Source organism: Lineus longissimus, chromosome 7 (assembly GCF_910592395.1).
Source record: "Lineus longissimus chromosome 7, tnLinLong1.2, whole genome shotgun sequence".
Lineage (NCBI taxonomy): Eukaryota > Metazoa > Nemertea > Pilidiophora > Heteronemertea > Lineidae > Lineus > Lineus longissimus.
In genome coordinates this window covers 16,574,550-16,602,290 of record NC_088314.1, presented here as the reverse complement: position 1 = coordinate 16,602,290, position 27,741 = coordinate 16,574,550, and the positions used below count along the sequence as shown (strand labels likewise).

The 27,741-nt window shown below is 40.1% G+C and overlaps 3 protein-coding genes across 6 annotated transcripts in view; 1 reads left to right on the top strand and 2 right to left on the bottom strand.

Moving 5' to 3' along the window:
- LOC135491540 (lysine-specific demethylase 5A-like) overlaps positions 1–5,667 on the bottom strand; it is a 44,504-nt gene extending 38,837 nt beyond the window's left edge. For all 4 annotated transcript variants that reach the window (XM_064777509.1, XM_064777511.1, XM_064777510.1 and 1 more), the window contains exons 1-5: positions 5,372–5,667; positions 3,425–3,502; positions 2,923–2,982; positions 1,991–2,053; positions 1,573–1,749 (exon numbers count right to left, since the gene is read on the bottom strand). In XM_064777509.1, coding sequence (XP_064633579.1) covers positions 1,573–1,749; positions 1,991–2,053; positions 2,923–2,982; positions 3,425–3,502; positions 5,372–5,524 — 531 coding nt within the window. In that variant the 5' untranslated portion in view covers positions 5,525–5,667. The remainder of the gene's footprint in view (positions 1–1,572; positions 1,750–1,990; positions 2,054–2,922; positions 2,983–3,424; positions 3,503–5,371) is intronic.
- A 9,957-nt stretch (positions 5,668–15,624) lies between these two features.
- The window catches only part of LOC135490854 (coiled-coil domain-containing protein 77-like), a 38,142-nt gene continuing 26,025 nt past the window's right edge, over positions 15,625–27,741 (top strand). The window contains exon 1 of the mRNA XM_064776410.1: positions 15,625–15,724. Coding sequence (XP_064632480.1) covers positions 15,700–15,724 — 25 coding nt within the window. The 5' untranslated portion in view covers positions 15,625–15,699. The remainder of the gene's footprint in view (positions 15,725–27,741) is intronic.
- On the bottom strand, positions 16,144–26,004 carry LOC135490853 (probable serine/threonine-protein kinase DDB_G0271682). Its single transcript, XM_064776409.1, has 6 exons — positions 25,883–26,004; positions 23,732–24,452; positions 23,054–23,286; positions 22,144–22,731; positions 21,512–21,748; positions 16,144–19,894 (listed from the first exon to the last, which is right to left on the bottom strand). Exons 2-6 carry the CDS (start codon positions 24,435–24,437, stop codon positions 19,553–19,555), a joined length of 2,106 nt encoding a protein of 701 aa, XP_064632479.1. The 5' UTR covers positions 24,438–24,452; positions 25,883–26,004; the 3' UTR covers positions 16,144–19,552.

Below are 27,741 nucleotides of genomic sequence, written 5' to 3'. Positions count from 1 at the left end.
TCAACCTTCATAGTTTGGTTTTTGGGAGAATAACAAGTCCGACATTTACTGAATCGTGGTGCGGAATTGTGGAAAGAAGGTCCAATTCACGGAAGAGTAGGTTTTCCTAGATGTTTCAAAAAAATTAAAACATTCACCGAAGTCACTGTTCAGTTGATAAGATGGCAAAAGAAAAGAAACGCAATAGCATTTTCAACATGGCGATCAAATAAAATATTTCGCATGCCTACCTCTACTTACTATGAAAATAGTGGGGTAGGCAACTAGCTAGTAGGGTAGTAAAGAGAGATGTTACACTGAATGAGAAAAGTCGAAAGTAGTAGTTATTACTACAGTCCATTCCACAAGACTTAAGAGTCTTAGAAAGTAAAGTCAGAAACTTTCAACTTTGAAAAATTTTCTGGGGACGAATTATCCTCGGGGACGAATTTTCCTAGGGGACGAATTATCCTTGGGGACGAATTTTCCAGGGACGAATTATCTGGGGACGAATTTTCCTAGGGGACGAATTATCCTCGGGGACGAATTTTCCGGGGACGAATTTTCCTCGGGGACGAATTTTCCGGGGACGAATTTGCGGGGACGAGTTTTCCGGGGACGAATTTTCCTGTAACCGTCCTGATTGGACTTGGAGAGGTCAAATTGAATGGAAACAACCATTTTAGGACCAAACCTAGTGTCCTTAATTGAGAGGTTGTCCTTAATAGAAAGGTGTCCGCTAAGGGAGGTTCCACTGTATGTCTAAATGTGAACCCGGGAGGTTCAAATTGTACATGGTACGTGGAGAATGACGGCATGCATGCTTTGTTGCATAGAGCCACTTGGACTAGAGTAATAGCATGCAAGGTCAAGCAACTTTATTAGCTTAAGGGGCACAGTTATGACAGAAAGTAAAATATAACACTTTTGACAGGTTATAAAATCAGGGGACATCACTATGATACAGCCATGTAATACTAATAATCAGATGCTCTGAAGTATTATCTAGCATTCTACTGTATGAAAATCACAGGCAAAATTACAAACATTTTTAATTTTAGCTTTAAATGGAGTGAGTATTCAGCGGTCAATGCAAGCTTATTTATTTACCAGTGCATGAATTAGTTTTTTTTCCACATTTACTGATTGACCATCAGGATAGGGACAAAAATCACTTTCCAATCCAAAGCTTTGTTGTACGCACTGACATGACTGACAGTACACTTGGTCCGAAAAAAAAATCTATGTTTGGGTTTCAGATGGAATAATATTCTAATTAAGGCTGATGATAGGCAAAGTCAAGATGATCAGCAACAACAAACCTGAGGTCTGGGGCTGTTCTACATGTAAGAAAGTTTCAAATCATTGTAAAGTACCAGAGTTTTAACTTGACTAAAACTGGCACCATCAGAAATTTTTTATTGGAGGCTTTCCACTGACACTTTATGATGTTTTGCCCCCTTTATTTATCAGAGATGACTTCACTATCAGTCCTTGAAGGGTCAAGCCAGAGTGAAAAATTACTTTTAGCAAAGTTGTTCGGTAAAAAGACAACTAATTGATTTTTAACAATTTTCCGTGCGCACTACTCACCGATGGGTCTAGGGTGGCTCCCATCTGGAAGATGTCATATGGATACAGGATGCGTTCATAGTGAGTGCGTAGGACGGAGTTTGTGCCTTTACCATTCGGGTAGTTCATACGGTTGGCAACCTTTGTCCACTTACGTTCCCTGGTGACCTCTTCATAGCCACCCTCCTCGTGGACGATCTGAAACACACAAGACATTTTGAGAACTTTTCACTACTGCAGAGATTTTTGCAACAGCATATTTTCTTGAGCATGACCTTCGTATGAAATTGCCATGTTAACTTCTTCAAGAAGCCATTTTAACCCCAAACTGTTTATTCCTCTTTAACAGTTAGCATCCCTGTCCTAGACCTAACCACCACCATCATGGGTCATGGACAAACTACATGTCAAGCTTCTTGGAGACACCGAGCGTACGAACCTTGAATAACCGATAAAGGTCTAGGTGTTTTCTTTCTACATTGGGAATCCTTAACCGCACACCCTGCAAGAGAAATTAAGAGTCAAATATGCAACATCTGAACATACAAGGAATCATACATTGTGACACTGTTTCTTCTTGTTCCTATACACTACATGAACCTTCATCCTATACTTGCTGGAGCTACTGTGTAGAGCATATTTTAAAGATCCCCGCAGTACACCAATATGTAAAGGCCTTGCGTCACCCAAACTTAAACCATAATACATCAAGTATTTTAAAGATCCCTGCAGTACACCAATATGTAAAGGCCTTGCGTCACCCAAACTTAAACCATAATACATCAAGTATTCTTAAGTTCAGCAAGGTCATACATACGATGATAAAACAGCCACCATCTTCAATGCATCACAATCCAAACATGGCAGGACTGATAAAACTGGTCCCACCTTTATTTACTGCACCAGACACGGTTACAATCCAAACATGGCAGGATTGATAAAACTGGTCCCACCTTTATTTACTGCACCAGACACGGTTACAATCCAAACATGGCAGGATTGATAAAACTGGTCCCACCTTTATTTACTGCACCAGACACGGTTACAATCCAAACATGGCAGGATTGATAAAACTGGTCCCACCTTTATTTACTGCACCAGACACGGTTACAATCCAAACATGGCAGGATTGATAAAACTGGTCCCACCTTTATTTACTGCACCAGACACGGTTACAATCCAAACATGGCAGGATTGATAAAACTGGTCCCACCTTTACTGCACCAGACACGGCTACAATTCAAACATGGTGGGATTGATACCCAACACCGACACATTCCAATTTCCATGCGACCTCGGGCAAGTAACCTTACTCTGATTGTCACATCCTTTGGAAGACTCGGGAGAGATGTGAAAAGCCATCGCACTCACCTGAAGTTCCCAAAATTTGGCCAAATGGTCTAAAAAATTCAACTTCACTCTGGATTGTGCCTGGAAAAGTAATTAGCAAAATTAGACTCAGAATTAGCAAACCATTGATCTGAATAAACAGCAAAAGTGACTGCATGAACCTGGCTTCAGAGTGACTTGGGCCCTCCGAGTTAAATTGTACCAATACAATCTGTGACCCGTCGCAAAAAAACCAGGCGCATCCTGGTCTGAGCAGTTTGTGACGGACTGGTTGTTCATTTCACTGTTGTCTTGTCAGACCTGAGGGTGTCCTCAATAGCAAGCTTCTTCTGTATATTGTTGTGTCCAGTGATAATGTCTGACAAGGCAAACTACACATCAACATAGGGTCCAGATTTAATGACACAAGCCTGTTCAAAGTTATACTTGGAGGACAACTAGTCCTAAGATATTAAATTCAACTAAAATGCTAACCATTCCATTAAAATTGCACACAAAATGTCGCTTTCTTGGCTTGACTTACCTCTAATTCATTTAAACGCTGCACCCTTGGAGTAAAGACGAATTTATCGACATCAACAGCAAATGGGGGTTGCCAATGCTAAAAAAATAAACAATGAAAAATTGCAATAGTCATCATCTACAACACCAATGGTGCCATACTGACAAACCTACAGAAATGTAAATGTGACACTGACACAGAAAACTGGTCGACTGACTTGTTTGCCAAAATTCTCCAGTTAACACTATTTATTCAAAAGTTGAGGGCTGAATTTGTGAGGAATACCAATGTAGACTGACTCTTAAGTTGAACCCTTAGAAGATGAATGTTGATGAAGACTTTGACTGGTACCGTTTTGTGACGCGAACTCTAAAACTTGCGTTTATTCTGAGATTTTCGACAGAAGGACAGCAGGAAGCTGACCAAGCCATACTCTGATCTGTACATGTATGTAGATATAGATGTACACTACAGGATCCCAAAGCTACTGAAGATGGCTTGCAAATGCAAAACATGTTTCGTTTTGCCAACCAGTCGGACGACGCATGCTTGCCGTTTTGCGATCATCAATGACATCATGACATGTGTAGCGCTGTGTAGCAATCTAATGTCGTACATGATGTTACGTCATGAAGGTCATGTATAGTCTTACAATTACAACAGGGCTCAAGACAATTTATCATAATACATGTACTGCGTTTTGCGAGAGTGTAAAGTAACAATGATGATCATAATCATATGGATTGACCCTCGCCGAAGTCGGATTCACTAGGCCAATAAACCCAATTGGCGCATAAACGTAGTGTCACGTATAAACGCTCATCCCACCTTGGAGGAGGAATACTCCTTGGAGAAAATCACCTCCAAGTGCAGAGCAAATGCCGAAGAAGATATGGCTTGCCTCTAGTTTGTGACTAAAAGACGTCTTCAGGTGTTCACTATGGTGCCATGCCCGAGGGCATTTGAGGACATTTGGTTTTGAACCGAGGGGAGCACACTGCTTCAGACTGGACTGTACATAGATTTAAAACTAAAATGACCCAATGTTGTCTTATCTAGGAAAGAGAAACACCAAAATAGGCCCAGAATGCCTCAGCCAGATTTTCTATCAAGCCAGGAGGTGATGGCCTGGATGGACTGCTGACTACCCTCAGCAAATCCACTATCTCAGCCAGAGTTGAAAGGTAATATTGGCAGGACAGTTATTTGAGGTTTTAAAAGTTTTTGTGTAATAAATGATACATGTAGGTGTGAGAATGGATGGAGGGATAAAGCCAGGAAATTAAAAGGCAACAAAATTTCAGGACTGAAGCCACCATCATCATAAAATGGTCACATGACCTTCAAACCCTATTCCACAAGCTCAAGGAAAAAATAATTTCTTTCACTTTAATTTCAAAATGAGACCAAAAATCATTTTCAGTTCGCAGCATCAGATCAAAATCTGATGGATAAGTACATCATTTATCAAATGGACAAGTTGTTTGGGACTCCATATGTATTCCAAGCCTTATTTCTGGAATGAAGTAAGGCCTCTTTGTTGGAGAAGGCTTATTTCCTGAGGAAAATTCCACATCAGGGCACTTGGTTGACCAAAATCTTATTTATTATTCCCCAGAAAGCCTTACATTTGATTCAAAATCTCCAAAATCAGTCTTCAGTACAAAATACAGCATCTCTTTTAATGACTCGACCAATGAAAGGTCAGAATCTACCGTTCAGTTTTGACATTTTTGAGTTAGAAAATTAGGTGATCTTTTTCATTTCCACCCAGAAGCTAAACAAAAGCGTCGCCATGTTGGAGCGTGTGCTATGCACGTAAGAGCAGAACATCAGGGGACGTTTCATTCTCCAAAGTTTCATTTCAAACACTAAACCAAGGCAAAAGTGGTATCAAATGAAAGTTAGTGATCTATTCTTTGATGCCAGAAGCTAGGGATGTCAATGCTTAAAAAATAAGTTACTGACCGGGGGTGGTTTGATTTTGCAAATCCCAGCTTTTTCGGCTATAGGCCGTATCTTCGCAATGTATGCCAACGGATCCACGAACTCCTCGTCAGTCGGCTCAAAAACAGGAGCCTCCGGAGGTGGTTGGAACTCCTCTTGCTCTATATCCATCATGAACTTATCACAAAACTATTCTCCATTCAGGTATCTGAAAGTTTCGCACAAAATTGCAAGTTTTTAGTGACTTTTTACAGCAATCTTTAGCTCATTTTTGCCAAAAATACAACAGACACTTCACGCAGTAAAGTGGCTTCTGACACCTGAGAATGTAGTCCTGTCTCAAGGCGTTGTTTTTTTTTCCACGGCAATTAAGCCATCACTTTTGACGATTATCGAACAAATTAAATATATATTAACGCCCAAAATACACACATTTTATCTATCTGTTTCTTAAAAAATGTGGGAGACGAAAAAGTAAAACGGGCGGATGAATCCAAAAACTAGGTCAAGTCTCATTCATCGAGGAAATCGGAAAATTTAGTCATAATTGGTTATTTTGTTTTATTAGTAAATAAGATGTACGAAAATATACACATCATTCATTGAACAATATTTTCTGGTTTTGTAAGACTGTTCGAGAAGATTTTGTCTTTTTAACATTTTATCCAACAATATTAAGTTAATATTTTTGGATTTCAGCAGCCCGAGCATTGCGGGATTTTCAAAATGCCGACTCCGAAAAGGTAAATTATTTTAGCAAAATTTCTCGACTAAAATCGCTGTTATTTCAGTTAATATAAGTTGATTATGTTTCATGTATGTAATAGTAATAGAAGTATATTTTCTTTTTACAGTATTGTCATCTTCATGATCTTTGCGTTTCAGCAACTGACCAAGATCTTCCTGTAAAAAGTGGTTGTGAAAACTAGGTCAACTCAACTGGATTCAGCAAATCTGTACACACACATGTACAATACATACATACGTGTACAGGTTGGGCCCACAGTGTACAGAATGGATTTTTTTGAAAAATGTATGCATCAGCCATGTCATGTACAATTGCAGGCTACTTGCTATGCATAACTTGCTGTACGAATCGAAGTGTAAACTGTAAATCTACCGCAAAGGTACACATCTTTTCCGGCCAGATGGACAAGCAGCGCACGCCTGCCACTGCCAGGCAAAGCCTATATAGGGCAGGCCTCTAGTCTAGCCTAGTAGCGGCCTATAGGGCAGGGGAGGGCAGGCCTATAGATTCATGCACTTGATTGGGAACAACGTTTACATGACGTAGTGTTGGCCGTCGTCACGTCACCATGCATTTTACATTACTGTAACGTGACGAGATGCGACGTTTTCTTAAACGTTGGTCCCAATCAAGTGCATGGATCTATAGTAGGGTAAGAACAAGGTGCGTTTTTAAAAGTTGCATGCGCTTTGGATTGTCTGACTTCACTTCATCTTGTGCATTGATAGAGCTGCCTGAATTCTTTACTCCATAAAATTTTCAGCCATTTCCATCAAGCCAATCTTGTCGAATTTGGATCCCAAAGCTACTGGAAATGGCTACAGAAAAATAACGTTTTGCCAACCAGCAGACTGCGCATGCTTGACGTTTTGACATTATAATGTGCAGTTTTGAAATCTAAAGTTGTACACAACGTTACGTTATGAAGGTCATGTGTAAAATAAAGGCTGGGCTCAGCTGATGTGACAGGTCAGCTTCTAAAATACCCACAACGATGTGGCAATATCCCTTATCTGACTTAAGGCCTATTAGTATTATGAGTTTTCCACCAGGCACCACAAAAAACAATCTCCTGATTTCAAAGGTACATTTTGGCGCTGTTCCTGAAAGAAATGTAAAATTACTTTTTCAACATCATCATAGAAAAGGGGTGTCACAGCAATTTTTTTAATGTGTAATTTCATTCTAAAAAAGACCCCATTATTTCTCCCCCTTTTGGTGGTTTGAAGTGAGACAAAAGAAATTTAGTTAGCTCAAGCTAAAATCCATTGTGTTATCACAATTATTAAGACTTGCCTTACTTGGCCAATGGTACCAAAATACATGGACATTGAATTGGTTGCATGATGTCAGCTGAGCAACAGGCCCAGGGCGTCGTGTTTCTCCTCAAGTTTATAATTTTGACAATACATGTACCTTGTGGTCCAACATTGTAGTCGTGATCACATCACTGCGAGTGCCTTCTAAACTCAACTGCAACTTTCCCTCTGACCACTAGACTTATTTGTCTCAACGAAAGGCAGTCTCTAGAGCAGAAAGAAAACTTGCTGGAAAGCAGTGAACCGTCCCGATGTCATGCACAATAACCTCTTGCCTCACAATACATGATGATATATATTTTAGCTTCTAAACACTCCCAATCTTATTGGTCAAGACCAAAATTGACCAATTTGCTTAGTCAGGTGACCAATAGTAAAGTTGGCAAAGCCATTGGTGAGTTGACCAACTTGCTACATGTAAGTCATATCAACCCAATTGGTCAGTTAACAAAGTTGGTCACAACATGTCTTAGCGATGTTGATCTTATTTGATTGGGATTATCGATGGTTAGCTCCAAAAGAACCTAAGGTTGGATATCTATTACCAATGGATTTAGATGAACTTGGGCGTAAAGTGCAGTCCATAATGGTTGTTTGCCAATAAAGCAGTTGGTTCTGTAACATGTTGTTTGGCAGTGAAAGAGTTACATTGTAAAATAGAATAGATAAGATTCTCCATTGATGTTAGCGAGTACCCTTCCTTTCACTAATTCCGTATTGACTTCTTGTTCTATTCCTGGCCCAGCAGCTTCCTCAAGTACCATAGTTGCATCAGTGACCTTTGCCATTCTTGGCCATCCTGGGTTATTTTTAGTGGTCCTTTATTCTGTCCAACCGATGGGATGACAAGCTGACAATTTAGCTTCAGTAGATTCAGTACGACAGTAATCAGTTCAGCATGCTTTGAGATGTTGCCTGTCCACAGAAACTTGTTTGTTGATAGAATGCTCTTGTCTCTTTTCAATAAAACAATGTTATATTATGGTCAAGTTGACATCAACTTGGTGACATTTAAAATAGATGCAGAGTGGTTATTCTTACGGTAACGGTAAGGAAAGGTGATTTTAGGGATTGAACTGAGGATCAGGGGCTTAGGATTAGTGTTAATGGTTGTGTTAGGGTAAGGGTGCTTAATTTAGTAATAAGTGATTTATGACTGCCGTCAGAATAGCCATTTGTTATAAATTGCATTATAAGAGATTGCCGTTAAATAGCCAGTCAAGACATGGCATCATGCATCATCTGGGATTCTGACTGATATCATCTGCATTTTGTGATTGACATTTTGACAATTGCGACCAAAATGCTACTCGATGGGTTTTCCAAAATTTAGGTTAGGTTATAATCAGACAATGGCTGATATTTATAAAAGACTGGTAAATGCTTTTACTTTAAACTTCATGTACATTTACACTAGCCATCTCTGTAGAAAACTGTAGTAAAACTAAGTATTAACTAGTCTTTATAAATATTAGCCAATAACTGAATAACTGCCTTTGGCTCATAAGGTCAAATGTAAAAATCTCGACAAAATTAGCAGATCCTTTGTAACACAGGTCGTAACCACTTGGCTGAGCAGCCAATGAAAGCTGTGCAGGCATTGTGGCACTTGAGCTAGGAGGTCGTTGAAACACGAGGACCATGTGGCATGGATTGGGGTGTTAATAATAGTTCCAGTGGTGGGCGGCTGCTGAACTCGTTTGATGGCTTGTTCTTATGGGATACATGTACGCCATAAAATGATCTGCGGGGACAGTGCATAGGTGATGGTTCATTTGGAAATTTACTTTTGATTTAAAATTGAATTGAATGCTGTTGTCAACTGTTAGTGTTAGTTGATGCTTATGACCCGCTGACTGAGGATAAAGGAGATTCATATACTTTCTGGTAAATATATTCTTACATTGAAATCTTCCCGATTCAAATTCTAATCTACATGTATACTCAAACCTGATTGACTGAACTTTAAGCGGGCATTGGTTGCACTTGATTAATGGAGGTCGTTGGACACATGCACCATGGTGGGATAAATTGAATTCAGTTGTGGGTGGTTGCTGAACTGCTCAGATGCATGGAATGATAACTTGTTTTACTTGTGGGATACATGATGTTCCGCGGTGCCGGTGAGAGTGCATGTGTGTCGATTCATTTTGAAACGTTTAGTTTTGATTTAAAATTAGTTGTTGTTGTTATTGTTGACTGTTAGTGTTAGTTGGTGTTTTTTTGCTGGGCACTGACTGTGAGGAAAGGGACATTTCATACACTTTCTGGCAAACGTCTTCTCACATTGAAATCTTCCTGATATTAAAATTCTAATCCACAAAGTTTAAACCACATGTATACTCAAACCTGATTGACTGAACTTTAAGCGTGCATTGGTGGCACTTGATGTGTGAGGTCGTTAAACACGTGCGCCATGTGGCATGAATTGAAATCCGGTGCTGGGCGGCTCCTGTGATCTAATTTGATAGCTTGTTCTTTTTTTAGTGGGATACTACATGTTCATGTAAAGATCTGCGGGGACATTGCAAGTGTGATTTATTGTAACACTTACAGTAGAAATTTATGCAAAATTGGATGTTGCTGCTGACTGTTTATCTTTATTTGCTGCTGACTATTGTTGTCAACTTCTATCCTTTTCGGCGTTCAGAATTTTTGAGATCCACGCTAGACAGTCAGTTCGTCTAATCAACTTGAGTTGGGGTGTTGTACCTGACATATTACATGTCCTACTCCTAGGAGAGTAAGGACAACAGATGAATATTCTTACAGTCTCTGGTGAATATATTCTTAATAGTTACATTACAATACAATTTGTATTTAAAATTTAAAATTGATATAAAAATGCCAAATTTTTGCAGGCATTTTGTTAAGTGGACGACCCTTATTAAAGCTTTGTCGACTAGGTCCCACTTCGTGTTGCACTTGAGATATCAAAATGTTTAAAAACCTCAAGTAGCGTACGTATGGAGTGTTTCCATCTGCCGAGCAAAACAGGAATACCCCTCTGAACTGAATAGGTGCTGTTCACTGTGGTGATAGGGTGAAGTGGTAACGTTCGTTCCTCTCTTGATCTCTCTTCAAGCCTGCCAAAACTGGAATTGTGTTTTTATTGACAAATTTGAACTTGTTATTTGGTCAGCTATAGCGCGTATTTATCTACAATTGGAAATTTTGAAATTCAAGTACAAACTTCCAATTTTTTTTAAATGAATGATTTTGTTCATCATGAAGATCTTCATTTAAAACATTCAGCTTTGCTAGAAGTTCTGAGAACCTGGAAACGAAAAATGCTTCATATCTTGTGATTGGGCTGATTTTTATTCATCATAGTCATGAAGATCTTTATTTAAAATATTCAGCTTCGCTAGAAGTTCTGAGAACCTGGAAATGAAAATTGCTTCATTCATATCTTGTGATTGGGCTGATTTTATTCATCACATTTCTGAAGATCTTTATAAACATTCAGCTTTGCTAGAAGTTCTGAGAACCTGAAAATGAAAAATGCTGCATATCTTGTGATTGGGCTGATTCTATTCATCATATTCATGAATATCTTCATTAGCATTCCTTTAGTGTGCAGCATCATCTTCACCTGGGCCTGCGGTGCCAGTGATAATGCTCGGTTGGAGCCAAAACCTCTCCCATCTCATGTTTGAAATCATAGTCATCCTCTGTGTGTTCCGCCAAGATGAACCTTATGGGTTTGCTATCCACATTTACTCTGTCAACCCCCACACAAAAGAACCATAGGATAGAGACATTCCCCTGGGCGAAGGTGTTTGTCTTCCTGACAAGGTAAACTTTGGTCGTTGGGGCTGCATACAAGCAAAGGGGTCGGACCATGATCCCTCGATGTGGAAGCATGTTGGTGTTGGTGGGGTCTACACTAGGGCATGAGGTGATTTAGAAAATTCATCACACCGTTTGCTTTGGGCAGTAATATTCTTACTTTAGTAAAAAAAGAGGTGCCTGATGACTCCTCCTCCTAAAATTAGTTGCTGTATCCAGGGAAATTTACTTGTAAGATGAGTGTCATACCATAAGTAAGCGCTCAGTGTGTGATTTTTGTTGCTGCGACATGTAATGTACTATGTCAAACTCGCCCCAGTGCCGAAATTAAAAAAATTTCAGACACTGGAATTGATCAATTGCCGCCATCTTGGATGTCAGCATCCTGAGATTCAGGGTTTTGAGAATCCTGCGTCATAAACAGTTCAGACTGTAAATCTTATTCAGGCCGAATTAGTTCGACTTTCTCTCATAAAGTGTTTTCTTTTATTATTAAATAACAAAATATGATCTTTATGAATAAAATTTGACACTTCTGAGTGGAGTTTAAGATCGATTGTACGGAGAACTACAAACGCAGCGTAGGGCATTGCGGGCTTTGTGGTGTTGGGATAGCCTCAGAGCAATAAGAAAGATTCTTTCCTGATCTACATCTGCGGTACTGCTTTTCAAGATGGTGGCAACTTACTAGTTCTGGAGGCGTTGTAAGGAACGAAATCAGCGCCTCTAGTGTCAAGATCGTACTATGTAGCCACAATAAAACAACTAATACCTTTCCTTCATAGCTCATGTTCAAATGCAATTCTCTGCTGATGGCGAACCCCACTGAAATTTTTAAAGGTTTCCCACAATCCTGCCTGATTTTTGGCTTATGCCAGCATCCAAAAAAAGACACTCCCCTCATGTATTGATGGAAGCCTTCCTGCTTGCCGAGAACATTGAAGTCCAGGGGTGTGTCATGCAAATAGTTGTTACACCAATTTTATTCGAACCTCTATTTGACACCCATGCATATTCTCCACTGATTTTGTATTAGGTGGAGCTTGTAATTGTGTTGGCTGCTATTTATGTTTCTGCAAACTATAAAATTAGTCTTGGCAAATTAAATAAAGGGTGTCTCGTGGATAAGGTCTATTTTCACAACTGTTGAACTCCATTGTAATTCCATTGACCCCTTAAATTTGTCAACAAAAGTTTGGGTAATCGTTTATGCCAGGCATTTGCATGGAAGAAAGGAAGCATGTCGGGGAAGTAGACCTATTCGTGTCCTTGGTGTAATATCTGCTTCCCTGCACTCCCAACCCTTGGTACACGGATGTAATTGATCAACAATGGTCCCGGACAAATCTACACCCCCTTCACAAACTTATTTAGTGTTCTATTTTTTAACCCCTTGCATGAAAGAATGACGATATCATGCTGCTGTTAGTTTGTAGTGCCATGTCTTTGGGATATAAGAAATTTGAATAGCTTTCTTTATCATAATATAGTAAACCTCTCTATTAAGGACACCCTTGGGACTGACAAATGCTGTCCTTAGTAGAGAGGTGTCCTGATTAAAGAGGTTAAATTGGATGGAAACAACCAATTTGGGACCAAAACTAGTGTCCTTAATAGAGAGGTGTCCGCTATTAAACAGAGGTTCCGCTGTATTTCTTTTTCCCATTCTTTGGAAATCCCTCCTTGCCATGAAACCGAGGGACTCTGCCTGGTGGTACGTTGAGGACGTTTTATGTACCCTAAAAGCATTTGAGGGTACGGATAGGTATCCTAACAAAATTGTCATCATTACATAGCTCCTGGCATCTACAAAGTTCTTGCAACAGCAAAGTGATATAGAAGTCTTTAATTATTTGAAATAAATAAATCGAAAATTGTTTCTCTGAAAACTTTGCTTTTTTGGCCACCAGAACTGCTCACACAACATTTTACAATATCAATACAAAAATATAATTTGTTTTATCAACTGCCTTCCATTGTTCATTTGTAATTGCATGATTAGTTAAAATTCATATTTTGCAGTCACACCAGGGATTCTCCCTTCCCTAGCCTATATTCAATGGGCCAGGTATTTACTTCGACAGGTGCAGCTGCTGTGCCGACTGGTTTAGCCCATGGGCAGGTTCTTCCTGCCTTGGCAGCGGACCATGACATTACAATAGAGGGTATTGTCAAATCTGGTTCAGGGACTGTTCATTCAACTGTTTGAATTTTTGGGAAGCAGGCTTTATTGCACGCTTGGTGCTGCTACTGGCACTTCTGTACTCTGTGTAATTGTAATGTAAGACATTAACATTTTCAGAGCTACTGGAACAACTGCATCGACAGTTGGTTTGAAAGCTGGGTTTACACTGCCGGTAGTGATTGTGAATGTGCACTGGACATCTCTCTTCGCTTTGCTGTCAGTTTGATAAAAAGTATATCTGTAGTTGTTCGCATATGACAAGTGTCTAACTGCATGAACTGTATCAATTTTTAGTGGAGTTTGTGGAATATATTTTCTGGTTGTGGTAGGTTGTCTTTAGATTGATGTGGATATTTAATGCACTATTATATAGTATTAGCCCTATAACACCTAGAGCCACTGCCAGCGCAAGTGCTTATTCTCCTAGGCCCCGACGTAATTTTACCTGGAAATCACATTTTTTGCGGTGGGTCGAGTTTTTCACAAAATGACACAGGTGAACTTCCAAATAATTACAAGTCCTGTTTATTTGAAAGAAGACAAAATTTCCTATTAGATAGGGTACATCCGAATCGGATTTTTACCTGGAAATCACATTTTTTGCGGTGGGTCCAGTTTTTCACAAAATGACATAGGTGAACTTCCAAATAATTACAAAGTCCCGTTTATTTGAAGAAGACGAAATTTCCTATTAGATAGGGTACATCCGAATCGGAATCAAACAAATGATCCATTTCAGCTATTCAAATGTCCAACCAGCATTTACTGACTTGAAGAGAAAGAAAAACTTAATCGTCTAATTTCTCGAAAACTTCTACAGGTGGTGCTCTGAAGGAGATCGGTAGCTAAGCGCGCGAAATTTGAATATGAGTATTTGGCCGGGCGTCATCGGGCGCCTCCAGGTGTTATAGGGTTAAAAGTTATTGAAAATTTAGACTCTGAGAGAATGGCTATCCTGATCCGTGTATGCATAACAACTTGACAAGGCTTTGCCTCATTTGTGTAAGTGAAACTGGTGCAGTTGTTTACAAATGACGAAGATTCCTGTCACCTAAAATGGAGGCTGAGTACTCAGTCAGTGTAAACCCGGAAATATTTGCCGCCATTTCATTTGGCAGTTTTGTGACATTGCAACTTTTGCATAACATAATTTCAATATTTAGCATATTGGACAACAGTGACAATAACTTTATTTTCTCTTCACCCGGTATTTTATTTTCACGGTTTTCTGTGAGTGTAAACATATTAACCCTTTCGCCGTGAATGTACGCCAATTGGCGACTCAGGTAAACATTTCTATCACCCCTCTTTATTCCTATGTGTTATGGACTAATATGCAGTTCCATAAACATCCAATAGATGGCAATAGTGTTTGATTTGTGAGTGCTACTCAATGGCTGCTGATGAGGGGAATTGGCATGCCGGAGGGCAGTGGGGATATTGGGTTGCGCAGCGAAAGGGTTAAATGAACGTCAAAAGCACACATATATTTCTGGGTTAACAGTAGTTAGCCTGACGTTAATTCCTTGATCACCACAGGTAGAAGTTCTTGTAATATGCATCACTGAGTATGTAGTATGCATTATGGATGCATTAGTAGGCTACCTGGATGGGTCATGTGTCAGTGTTTTTAGAAAAAATCGTGAATCTAGCACCTCCTGTCACCACTGTGGTTGTGATGAGGTTTGATCGTTGGCTGCTTTAACCAATTGGTTCATATGATAGAGTTAACTATTGCATAAGTTTCCTCTAGGTTTTCTGGTTTCCTCCTACATTTGTCACAGTAAAAACTGGTTGTTCATGCTTGTTTTCCTTTACTTTATTCTTGTAGTTCACCAAGTAAGCGACCGAGAAGTCGGATCATGCCTGCAGGGACGCCATTCCGTAGTCCTGCCAAGCGGCTTGATTCAGGGGGCGAGTCTGAGGAGTCCTACATCAGTGGTCCAGGGTATGACAGTGAGCAAGAGGGACCAACAGTGCCAAATATCAATGAAAGATTAGGTGAGTTGGAACCCTTATTAAGCCATGATGTGTGTCCCTGGACACTGCCATTCTGTAGCCCATCCTTTAGTTGGGTATTCCCGTAGAGGAGTGCTACGTTAGTGGTCCAGGGTATGACAGCGAGCAAGAGGGACCAACAGTGCCAAATATCAATGAAAGATTAGGTGAGTTGGAACCCTTATTCAAGCCCTGATGTGTGTCCCTGGACACTGCCATTCTGTAGCCCATCCTTTAGTTGGGTATTCCGGCAGAGGAGTGCTACGTTAATGGTCCAGGGTATGACAGCGGGCAAGAGGGACCAACTATGCCAAATATCAATGAAAGATTAGGTGAGTTGGAACCCATATTTGTGTCCCTGGACTTGGTCCATTTTGTACCCCTTCCTTTAGTAGGGTAGTTTGACATGGAAGTCCTACATTAGTCGTTATGCTACCATAACTGCTTGGGTTGGTGCAAAATATGGAAGCAGTGAAAAAACATTTAAAACCACATCATTTGTTATCTAATTTGAGATGTCTTAGAATAGAAATTGATACCTGACTGTCGGTCGGTATTGATTGTCTCAACAAACTTGCTTTGGTGGAGCTAAAATGTTGGCCAGAACCTCGGTATCAATTTCTGTTTTAAAAAAGCTCAAGACAGCTTTTGCAGAATATCGAAGACAATTAAGTTATTAACACAAGTGTTGTAAAGAATATTTTTTATTCTGAAGACAGAAAATGTTCTAAATCACAGAAAAAGACTCACTTGTAAAGAGGATTTCATCAGGGTTTCAATTCATTGATTTTCTGAACGAGTGTAAACCATCAAATCAAGTATTTGCTGCCGAATTTTAAAGGGGTTTTCGCAAGATCTGTGCTTTTACTTTTTGTCTACCTTTTCTACATTGTCACTGCCCGTGAAATGCACTTTCTCATTTTGTATTTAAAAGTCGGGCACAGATCAGTATTAAGCTAGATTTGGCCTAAAGAACACATGTGGAGAATGGGGTTGTATTCAGAATCATCAGAAATAATATTCCATCTAAATAGTAAATGCATAGCCGAGATTATTATGGGTGTACTCGAAACAGTTCAATTGTAGCTCATGGAAACAACAGCATGATATTTCAAACCTGGTGAAATCCATGCCCTCCGGACGGATTGTAGCAGTAGAAAAAAAAGCGGCCAATCAGAGTGCAGCAATCAAACCATTGCAGCATCGTTATCCAAGCAGGCCTTTTCATTGGTTGAGAAAGTATGTTTGTATTGTGTCTGCACTGGGATTGGCGATTGCTGTTACAACAGTTATGCTTCCCCCCCTGCTGCTGGTGTATACATTTTAGAATATCGACTCTAAAGCAGTTTTATGTGTTACAGCGTAAAATTGGTGCATATGTATAGAGTTTTATTAAAAAACAAGGCATTAGAAATGAACTTGGAATTACAGTGGAACCTCCCTTAGCGGACACCTCTCTATTAAGGACAACCTCTCTATCTAGGACACTAGTTTTGGTCCCAAATCGGTTGTTTCCATTCAATTTGAGCTCTCTAATCAGGACAGCACTTGTCAGTCCCGAGGGTGTCCTTAATAGAGAGGTTCTACTCTATACAACACATGTACTACTATGTACAGGTGTGTCTAGAGGATGGACCAGCCGTTCCTGGCCGTGACTTTTTTGCTTTTTTCTCAGGGTTTTGTATAAGAGGTAGGAGTATTGAACAGATGAATATAGTTAACATTGCACTGTGAAAAGGACGAATATAATTATAACATTACATTGTGAAAAGGATGAATTACATTGTGAAAAGGATTAATATAATTATAACATTGCAGTTGCACTGTGAAAAGGATGAATATAGTTATATTAATATAACATTGCACTGTGAAAAGAGTGAATATAATTATAAAATTACACTGTGAAAAGGATGAATACATATAATTATAACATTTAATACAGTCCCAGTGCGGCCTAAAAAGCATACAACCACTAGTGACTGGAGCCCAACCACCTCTTTTTCAGTTGTACTCTCTACGTGTACGAATAAATATTAAAATATAGATAATAAACAAAAATTATCACAAAATAGACTAGAGTTTTTTGGCCACCCTGTAGGCTGTATATGAAAATCATACTGAGTTATTTCTGTTCTTGGAACATGTATATTGCAGTATGGCAGTGGGTGTAATATGAAATTTACAGGGTGACCCCCAAAAAGATCCCACTTTTGGCTACTGTATAACTAACTATAAGCTATACTTCTTCTTACCAACAATAAAGACAAGTTTTCATGTTTTCTTGTTGTAACATTATAAATTACATAATAGTACATAATAGTACATAACAGTACATACCAGTACATAACAGTACTTACCAGTACAAAACAGTACATGATATCACATACAGAGTGCCCAAAAATGTGTATAAACATATCTCATGACTTGACCATGACAACTTCTGGTTCTCCTGATTTACCTGATAGACTTAAGGTTTTTTTTTTGTTTAAACTTTTTAATCAAACAATTTATACACTAATTGAATGAGCACAACAAAACCTGCCAATAGGGGGCCCTGCAGGCAAGTCGACCATGGTTGTAATGAGAAAGCCATTTCCTGTGTCAATGATTATTGAATATTTCATCCCTTTGCTTTATTATGGGGAAATAGCACCCAAAATGTTGTTTTATTGGTCCTTAATTCTATTTCGATGAGTTTTAGGGAGAAAATCAACAAAATTTAATTTTAATGGAAAATGCGCTGGAAGTATACCTTTTAGTACTGGTGCTGCCATCTGGATTTTTAGTTCTGCAGCTTCCTCATTGTAACAGACTGGTGAATAACGTTAAGTAAAGCTTGTATCCAAGGTATCATGCATTATCAAGAGTTAATAAATAATAAGTATTTAGAACTTAAGAAATAAAAAAACTCATGTTTTTTTCAAAAGGGCAGGGAAAGTTTTCCCGCACTCAGATACTAATTCATTGTAAATATATCAACAAAACAAACAAAAAGGATACCGTATTTAGCCTTTAACTCCTTAAGATGACAACGTTACATAGGGCCTTTCGATGAAGAGACAAAATGATTCATTTAAATTCCTGTGCTACCATATCTTAGAGGGGATTTAGAACCTCGTTGAAATACCATTTTCTTATTTGCATGATAATCACAACTAAACATGAGATGTTAGCTTCATTTCTATCCCTCCTATGAATTAAAGAAGAAAAAAATGTTTACATCATATAGCAATGCAATATCCTCCTATAGGCTATAATGGTTCCAGCGTTAAAATTGTACTTCTTGACGGCATATAAATTGGTCTCACTTTGACTTACCAGACTTATGTCTTTTCCATTCAGTTCAAATCAGAATAAGTAATTATAATCAAAATATCAAAATAAGTAAAGTAAATATGATGCATATCCTAAATATCCTAAATATCCTAAATATCACAAATATCTTAAATATCATAAATGTAAAACAATCAAATGAAATGAAATAAATGCAATAAATATAAAAACAAAGACGTCCAAGATTTTTGTATATTCAAATCCAGATTCATATTCAATTTCAAAATTGTAAGCTGCTAGTGGCTCAAGGGGAACTCAAAATATAAATAAAAGTGCCTTTTGAATACGAGCCATGTTGATCCTAAAGTTTTAAAATAGATGCCAACACTTGGTTTTTGTATTGAATTTAAATAGAATCAAGATGGAAAAAGGATCCATTTTATCAAGAATTTGTAAAGAATAGTCGAGAATAGTTGAATAAAATTGACAACTTTGATATTTTGATACAAACAGTTTCCCAGATAGCTCCTAAGTATTGCTATAAGAATTACCAACTACGACATTGCCAAAAGATAATGTCAGTATTGATACTACAACTACCACAAAGATAAGGACGGTATTGATATTACGACTTCTGCATCCTGGTGTTTCTGATTCAATGACAATGTTCATATACTTGAATATTCAACAATCCCGCTCTCTCTGAGCCTACAGTGAAATGTCCCTAAGCAGACACCTCTCTATTAAGAATAACGCCCTCTCTATTAAGGACACTAGTTTTGGACCCAAATTAATTCTTGTCTTTTTATTTGACCTCTCTATAAGGACCACACTTGTCAGTCCCGAGGGGACATACAAGTCCTGGTCTTCCCTAGTTCTGTCACCTCTCATTCCTGGTTCTCATACAAATGATCCCACTGAGACATGATGAAAGATAACAAAGCCGAGGCAGATGGGCGCTTCTGTGGATCGCGTGCCCAGCACTGTCGTACCGTCTGGGTAATCAAGGCGTTAACCTCGGTTCCAATCTCAGGAATGTGTTCGCCATCGCCAACGTGTCGTTCCAGCTGCCTTTTATTGAACGTGCTGAATGGTTCCTCCTCGCAGATGACCTCATACAGAACAAGACCCAGAGAGTAGACGTCTGTCTTCATCATCGCTGTCCGGTTCAACATTTCACCCCTCAGCACTTCTGGTGCAGAATATCGAGGAGTACCATTGAACTGGACCTGTGAAAACAAATGATAGAATGTCAAAGTTTCCCTGCAAAAAGGTCTGGTGTTGTCAGTGATGCAGGAATTAATTACTTACTTACTAATTTACTTAAAGGGTAACACGTGTCAAATTTCACCATATAATGTTTTAGCTATTTTTGACAAATGACTACGTCACTTTCTCATAAATCGGTAAGGTTTTCGAATCGAAATGCACATTTTCTAGAAATTGATGGTTTGATCCCGCCCGGACGGCTCGCTTCGATGCCGTTTTTGTTGATGACGTCACAACATGAACATTTTCGCGGTCGCGGTGGTTTACATTCAGCGATTTTATAATAAATCTAATCAAAAATGGAAAATTTGAGCTTTACAATTGTGATCAACAATTAAAAACGGACGTATTTCCGCGAAGTTGTAAATCACATCATAGTATCACTTTAATACCAGCATGATCGATTAAGCCTTCAAGAGTGCGAGATTCTAATTTCGGGAACTTTGAATTGGGATGGTGTGAGTTGTTGGCCCAAAGTTGCCTGTAGATGTAGATAGGCTGCCTACTCAAAGCGTCATCACCAATGTTTTCATCTAAGTTTGGTGTTTACCACTGCCTAAGACCAAACTATCTGGCATGGTTGGACCTACCAGGAGCCAGAGCTCCCATCAGTCACAGGGACACGCAAGCAGGTGCACCTCGGCAAGTTCAGGATCCATGACAACCAAATGCAGAGATTACCAATTTCCTAAAAGTCCTCAATGCAAACCCTCGGGCAGAAAGCCCCCTGACTCTAGCCTTTCCATGGCAGGGGTATTCCTTCTGATTGTGTTGGTTGAAAAGGTGAGTCTCTTGTTAATCAAATAACTGAAAGTTACATGTAGTGGAAAAGGTGGGTCTCTGGTTCAGATAGTTGGTGGAAAAGGTGCATCTCTGGTTCATCAAAAATGTGGAAAAGGTGTGTCTTTAGTTCATCAAAAAGATAGTTGGTGGAAAAGGTGCATCTCTGGTTCATCTAAAAGACAGTTTGTGGAAAAGGTGCATCTCTGGTTCATCTCAAAGATAGTTTGTGGAAAAGGTGCATCTCTGGTTCATCTAAAAGTTAGTTTGTGGAAAAGGTGCATCTCTGGTTCATCTAAAAGATAGTTTGTGGATAAGGTACATCTCTGGTTCATCAAAAACCAGATAGTTAGTGCAATAACCAGCTGGCTCTGGACAGATGGAGGTTATTAGCTGGATAATGCTGTTCATCGCTCAACACTTAACCCTTTCGCTGTGGATGTGCGCCAATTGGCGACTTGGGTTAAAATGTCTATAGTGCAGCTGTGTGCCGGTTCGTGACTTTGCCTCTCTTTATTCCTATGTGTTATTGACTAATATGCAGTTCCATAAATATCCGATAGATGGCAATAGTGTTTCGTTTGTGAGTGTTCCTCCATGGGTGCTGATGTGGGGAATTGGCCTGCTCGAGGGTAGTGGGGATTTTGGGTTGCGCAGCGAAAGGGTTAATGACTGTCAAGTGTCGATCGCAACTCAAGTGGTGTGGTTGTGTGAATTGCCATAATGTCTTCCAGAAGATTTTCTCCACGTTCAAAATCTTCCTTGCTCTGACAAAAGCAGTACAAATATACATATACCTTGTCTGAGCTTGTTGTTGATGTCTCTGCGTCGCTCCTCATCATGCTGAGGCCAAAATCAGTGATCTTTGCAATGTAGCAGCGATTCGCATCACAGCTCAGCAGGACATTGTGGGACTTGACGTCGCAGTGGGCGATGCCTTTTTTGTGCAGATATTCTAGACCGCTGACTACCTGGGTCATGATCGACAGCTTCTCATTCTCAGAAATGGCCTCACCCTCCACATCGATGTGGATCTGGAATACGGATAAAATGGCATTGATTATGATGATTAAAGAAACAGGTCTTGCTAACAAAAATACTGGTATGCAACCAATAAAAATGATATGACATATTAGTCCTGTATTAACTGTAAGTTTGAAGTATGACAGGTTCCAGTCTACATTCCTATAGTGGATGAGGGAGCTACAGTTTATACACCCTGTATGAGCCTTCTTACACCAAATCGCTGCTGGGAAATGATGACAGACTGTTGACACCACACCAAATAGAGAACCTTGCCCAGGACGCGGTTAGAAGGGGGAAGTTTGTGACTGTCTGCTCTGAAGTTGACTGATGATGATGATGATGATATTACATTGTTAGCTTCATGTTAGTGTTATGCCTCTTTACAATCCAATTCCATAACTACCTTCTGAAACAAACTCGTCTCCATGTATTCCATGACGATGGCAAGTTTGGGTGTGACAACGCAGGCACCAAGGAACTGGACAATGTTGGGGTGATCAAGCTTGCAGAAGATACTGATTTCGGAAATAAACCTCTCTAGGCGTTTCCTCGACACCCTTTGGACCCGCAGTTTTTTGACAGCGACAACGGTTCCCTTCCACTCGGCAAAGTGGACAACCCCAAAACCGCCATGCCCGATCTCTTTCTTCAGGTCCAGTTCATCATAGTCGATTTTTATTCCTTGATAACTCTGTACGAGGCTTTGACTACAAGACCTATTGTTGGTCTTGTCTTGACAGCTCTGTGCGAGGCTATGACTACGAGACTCATTGACGATCTTTTCTTGACGGCTCCGTATGAGGGCTTGAGACGTCGAAGGCTGTCTGTTTGTGCCTGACTTCTCCTGCCACAGGCGGACCTCCACCAGGCGATTGATGATATCAGCCACCTGTTGCACCAACTCCTCCTTGCTTTCTGCATCTTGCTGGCCGGCGAAAACTTGCTGATACTGCCAATACTGGCGATCATCGATTTTGATATCATCATCATACTAGAAACAAAAAGTTCTAAAATTACACAAAAATGTCAAGGTAAGTCTTTATATCGGTTGAGAGGCAGCTTTTCCACTTACGCCCATTACGGGTTAACCGGCCTGTTGTACAGTTACCATTGTGCTCAGCGAATCGAACTTCTGTGAGGAATGTGTCATTTTAACTGTCAATGACCAATTTATGTCATATGACCTCTGTGACCTTCATTCTGACTAAACTCCTAAAAAAGAACCCCCTCCAGCTTCCACGCTACACCCTTATGTGCGTCACATTTTTTAGATCTCATCTAAGTGACAAAGCATGAAAGAGTGATGTGCTTACAGGATCAGCCAAGTAGCGATTCAGGAGGTCCTGGGATGGCTGCCATCTCAGTGATGTCATGCGAGGTTTGTTGGTGCCTGACTGTGATGTCATGCGAGGTTTTGGGGTGCGTGACACCTTCATGCTCCCTAAAGGTAAACCAGCGCGCCCTATCCTGCAGTTGAAGTCGTTGTCTTTGTAGACTCGCTTTGAGGAATTGGAGCTGGATGCACTCTTAGAAACTGCAGCTGTCCCTGCAAATAATATTTCATATCAAAGTGCTGCCTAACATCTGAAAATAAGATTTCTTTCACTTATCTTTTTTCATTAATTTTGAAAGTAGGCTGACTAGAGTACAACATATAATGCATTTCTGTAGGCTGCCCTGACATCTGAAAATAAGATTTAGATGTTATCATGTGAGCAGAGCCCTATCACTATCAGTCCAAGGATCATGGCCAGAGAACCTGTATCAGTCATCACTAAGAATAGGATGGCAAATTTCTTTCACTTAACCTTTTACTTCACTTTCGAAAGTAGGCTGACTAGAGGATAACATATAATGCATTTTCTGTAGGCCGCCCTGTACTCTTTATCTCAGTCTGTATCGAATGACTGGTGGGGAGGTAGCCTATAGTGGAACAAACACAAAAATGCACGTGACATCTTAGATTGAGACAATTGCAAGCGTGTACTTGCCTTTCTCTAAACCATCTCGTCCGAACATCCGTTCGAAGCTGTTGTCTGTATTGGTTGATTTCGATCCTGATTTAGCTGCAGAAGATGCTGATTTCGATATGACAGCTGCTCCACGCTCCAAACCTACCCGACCCTGACGTTGATTATATGCGTTATCAACGTATGTCTTAGGAGTCGCCCCAGTTCCAGAGGATGCTTTGCTGATACTGCTTGAAGAGGACTTTGACACCATAGCTTTTCCGTTTTCCTGACCCTCTCCCGTAAGCATCTTAAACCATGACTCCAAGTCGTTGGAAGACTCTTCCTTTGCAGAAGACCTAGATGCTACAGCTGTTCCATGCTCCATTCCTACACGACCAAGGCTGCGGTTATATGAGTTGTCAGCGTAGGTCCTGGTTGACGAACTGAATCCACTGCTTCTGGCTGCAGTGGCTGAAGATCGAGATTCAACAGCTGTTCCATGCTCCATTCCTACACGTCCAAGGCTGCGGTTATATGAGTTGTCAACGTAGGTCCTGGTTGGCGAACTGAATCCACTGCTGCCGCCACCAAAGCCGCCACCAAAGCCGCCAGTGTATCCACTTGCGCTGCCACTGTTTCCACTTCCACCCCCACTAGAACCTCTGGACATCACCATGCTCCCCATGGGCATGCCCACCCGACCAATGCTACGGTTATAGGCATTGTCAACATAGAATCCCGACATTGCTTTGTCTTAAACCTGCCAAAGATAAAGAATGCGTGTAATTTCAAATGAAATGCCAGAATCACAAAAGAGGGTGAAGCCACTGGAACGAAGTGGAAGCATGCAACAGTTTGCCTTGACCACCAACCCTAAAAGGTTAATGAAATGCCCCATAGAAAAAAAATTAAAATGACAGTTAACTACGCTACCTACAAAACGTTAAAATGAAAGTTGGATAGGCCACCTCAAAAAATTTGAAATGAAAGTCGTGTGGACCACCAACCACCTAAAAAAACCTGAAAATGAAAGTGGAGTAGATCACCCAAAAGACCGAAAATAAAAGTGGAGTAGATTGCCCGAACGACCGAAAATAAAAGTGGAGTAGATTGCCCGAAAGACCAAAAATGAAAGTGGAGTTGATCGCCCGAAAGGTCAAAAATGAAAGTGGAGTAGATCGCCCGAAAGACCAAAAATGAAAGTGAAGTAGATCGCCCAAAAGACCAAAAATGAAAGTGGAGTAGATTGCCCGAACGACCGAAAAGGAAAGTGGAGTAGATCGCCCAAAAGACCACAAATGAAAGTGGAGTAGATCGCCCAAAATACCAAAAATGAAAGTGAAGTAGATTGCCCGAAAGACCAAAAATGAAAGTGGAGTAGATCGCCCAAAAGACCAAAAATGAAAGTGGAGTAGATCGCCCAAAATACCAAAAATGAAAGTGGAGTAGATCGCCCAAAAGACCAAAAATGAAAGTGGAGTAGATCGCCCAAAATACCAAAAATGAAAGTGAAGTAGATTGCCCGAAAGACCAAAAATGAAAGTGAAGTAGATTGCCCGAAAGACCAAAAATGAAAGTGGAGTAGATTGCCTGAAAGACCAAAAATGAAAGTGGAGTAGATTGCTCGAAAGACCGAAAATGAAAGTGGAGTAGATCGCCCAAAAGACCAAAAATGCAAGTGGAGTAGATTGCCCGAAAGACCAAAAATGAAAGTGGAGTAGATTGCCCAAAAGACCGAAAATGAAAGTGGACTAGATCGCCCAAAATACCGAAAATGAAAGTGGAGTAGATCGCCCAAAATACCAAAAATGAAAGTGAAGTAGATTGCCCGAAAGGCCAAAAATGAAAGTGAAGTAGATCACCCAATAGAGACCAAAAATGAAAGTGAAGTTGATGGCCCAAAAGACTGAAAATGAAAGTGGAGTAGTCACCCAAAAGACCGAAAAAGTGGAGTATACCACCCAAAATAGTCAAAATGAAAGTGGAGTTGATCACCGACTAAAAATGCAAAAAATAAAGTTTAGTAGATCACCAACTATCAAAAACAGAAAATGAAAGGCTAAGTGTCATTCAACAAGAACCACTAACTTTGACTGACTATTTTCTCTGGAAAAACTCATCTACAAACCACTCGATGTCTTTAAATAATTTCCAACAAGTATATAGATGTGATAATGAAAAAGTACCTACCGTCTGTGCTTTATAATGAAATGACCAAATATCAGGACAGCCCAACTATCAGCTGCCTGTTATCGAAGCCTTCTGTCGTATTGTCACAGATAATACTGCTCGCTTATTTTAAAGTGACTCATTGACATGTCAAATGGGACAAAATACTCCGTCCGGATTCCAGAGTGAAAGTGCCTGGAAAGGATTCTAGGAATCTCCAACTCTAGACCAACCTCCACAAGGTCTGGGCCAGGGGATGAGGTTTCTCACTTCCATCAGACGTCCAGATGCCACCTACATTGTAGTGTGAACACAAGTCGTCATCTGGATTCATACCGAGACAATGCTACTTGTCGAGTTTCAAAAAGTGAATTTCAATTCTGAATTTTCTTTACACTTCAGTGAGTAACTGTAAAAAATCTGTTCAAATGCAATCTTTGAAAATTGTGTCTGGTGTAGTTATTGATGAGAACTACATGATACATTAGAGCATACAATAATGTTTTAACCCAATAGAGCCCAGTATGGGGATTCGGACAGTGTCAACATGTCTACTATGGTTACAAAAGTGCTAGCGGACGACAATAACAAATTTGAAAATTCCGGCAGATTCAACAGAATAATTCCTGTTCTATGGCACTTGAAGTAGATTTGCTGGTAGCCATTTCTAAATGATAACTTAAAGACATCTGTTAGTAGGGTTATATTGATGTAGCTGTCTTTAAAAAACAATGTTAAATGAGTAGAAAAAGCAGTATTTTTGTAGACCTAATGCCTAATTCAGGGTACAAAATGCCCTAATTTTCCCCCATATCTGCCTAAGGTGTGAAGATTATTGCATGCGCTGTGTTGTGTAGCATAAGTCGTAGTTCCACCTATCATAAAACCCCGTGTTTTTTCAAGACCCGTGTCTTCGCCGTGTGTCAAAACACCCGGGGCGCACTTACACCTATCAGTGGTGTTAGATAATGGTTAATAGCCCCGGCGACAGGTGCGCTGTAGGTAGGGAGCTCTCCTGTGTTTCTTTCCCGTTGGAGGGGAATTTCGCATGCGCAATACCGGGGCAACTACACCGCGCCATCTGTCGCCGGATCTTAGAACTTGCAATTGCCGTGTCTATTCAGATTCCACCTATCAAAAAACCTGTGTCTAGATTAGCCCCATCGAGCTCGATGGGGCTAATAGACATGGGGATTTGACACACGGTCTATTTAGACACGGCAATTCATAGGTGTAAGCGCAAAAGACACAGGGATTTGATAGGTGGAAGTCAGCTATATACAACAGAATAGGAAGATATGATAGGAAGCACTTGGCTCAAAGTGCTCTATAAAGTGTCTTAAAATGCAGTGAAAGAAGGCAGACTGTCCGCTATGGTTTATACCAGTGTCACTGTCATGAGTGCACAAGTGTAACCATAGCGGACAGTCATGGCAGTCCATGAAAGTAACCATAGCAGACAGTCCCGCCCATTCTGGTGTACATGCTACACAACACAGCACATGCAATAATCTTCACAACCTACATTGTATGTAGATATGGTAGAAATAAGCGCAATTTGGACCCTAAATTGGGCATAGGACTACAAAGGCATGAGAAATATTCGTGTCCATATTATTTTCTGAAATTGTAACTTTAATTATAAAAGCGTCTTGACAACACCATAACAGTGTTGCCCTAAATGGTATCCGATCCATTTTACCCGATGCCGCCAAATAAATCGGAGGCCGCCTGGTGCTCTGAAGGCCGTATTTGGTCGGGGCTGATTTGGATCCAGATCAATGGGGACTAGAACCGATGAAACCAGCTAGAAACCAGCTAAAATGATGGTCTACCCTGAGAACCGATCAGACCGCATTTACGTGAGACTCAATTTATCC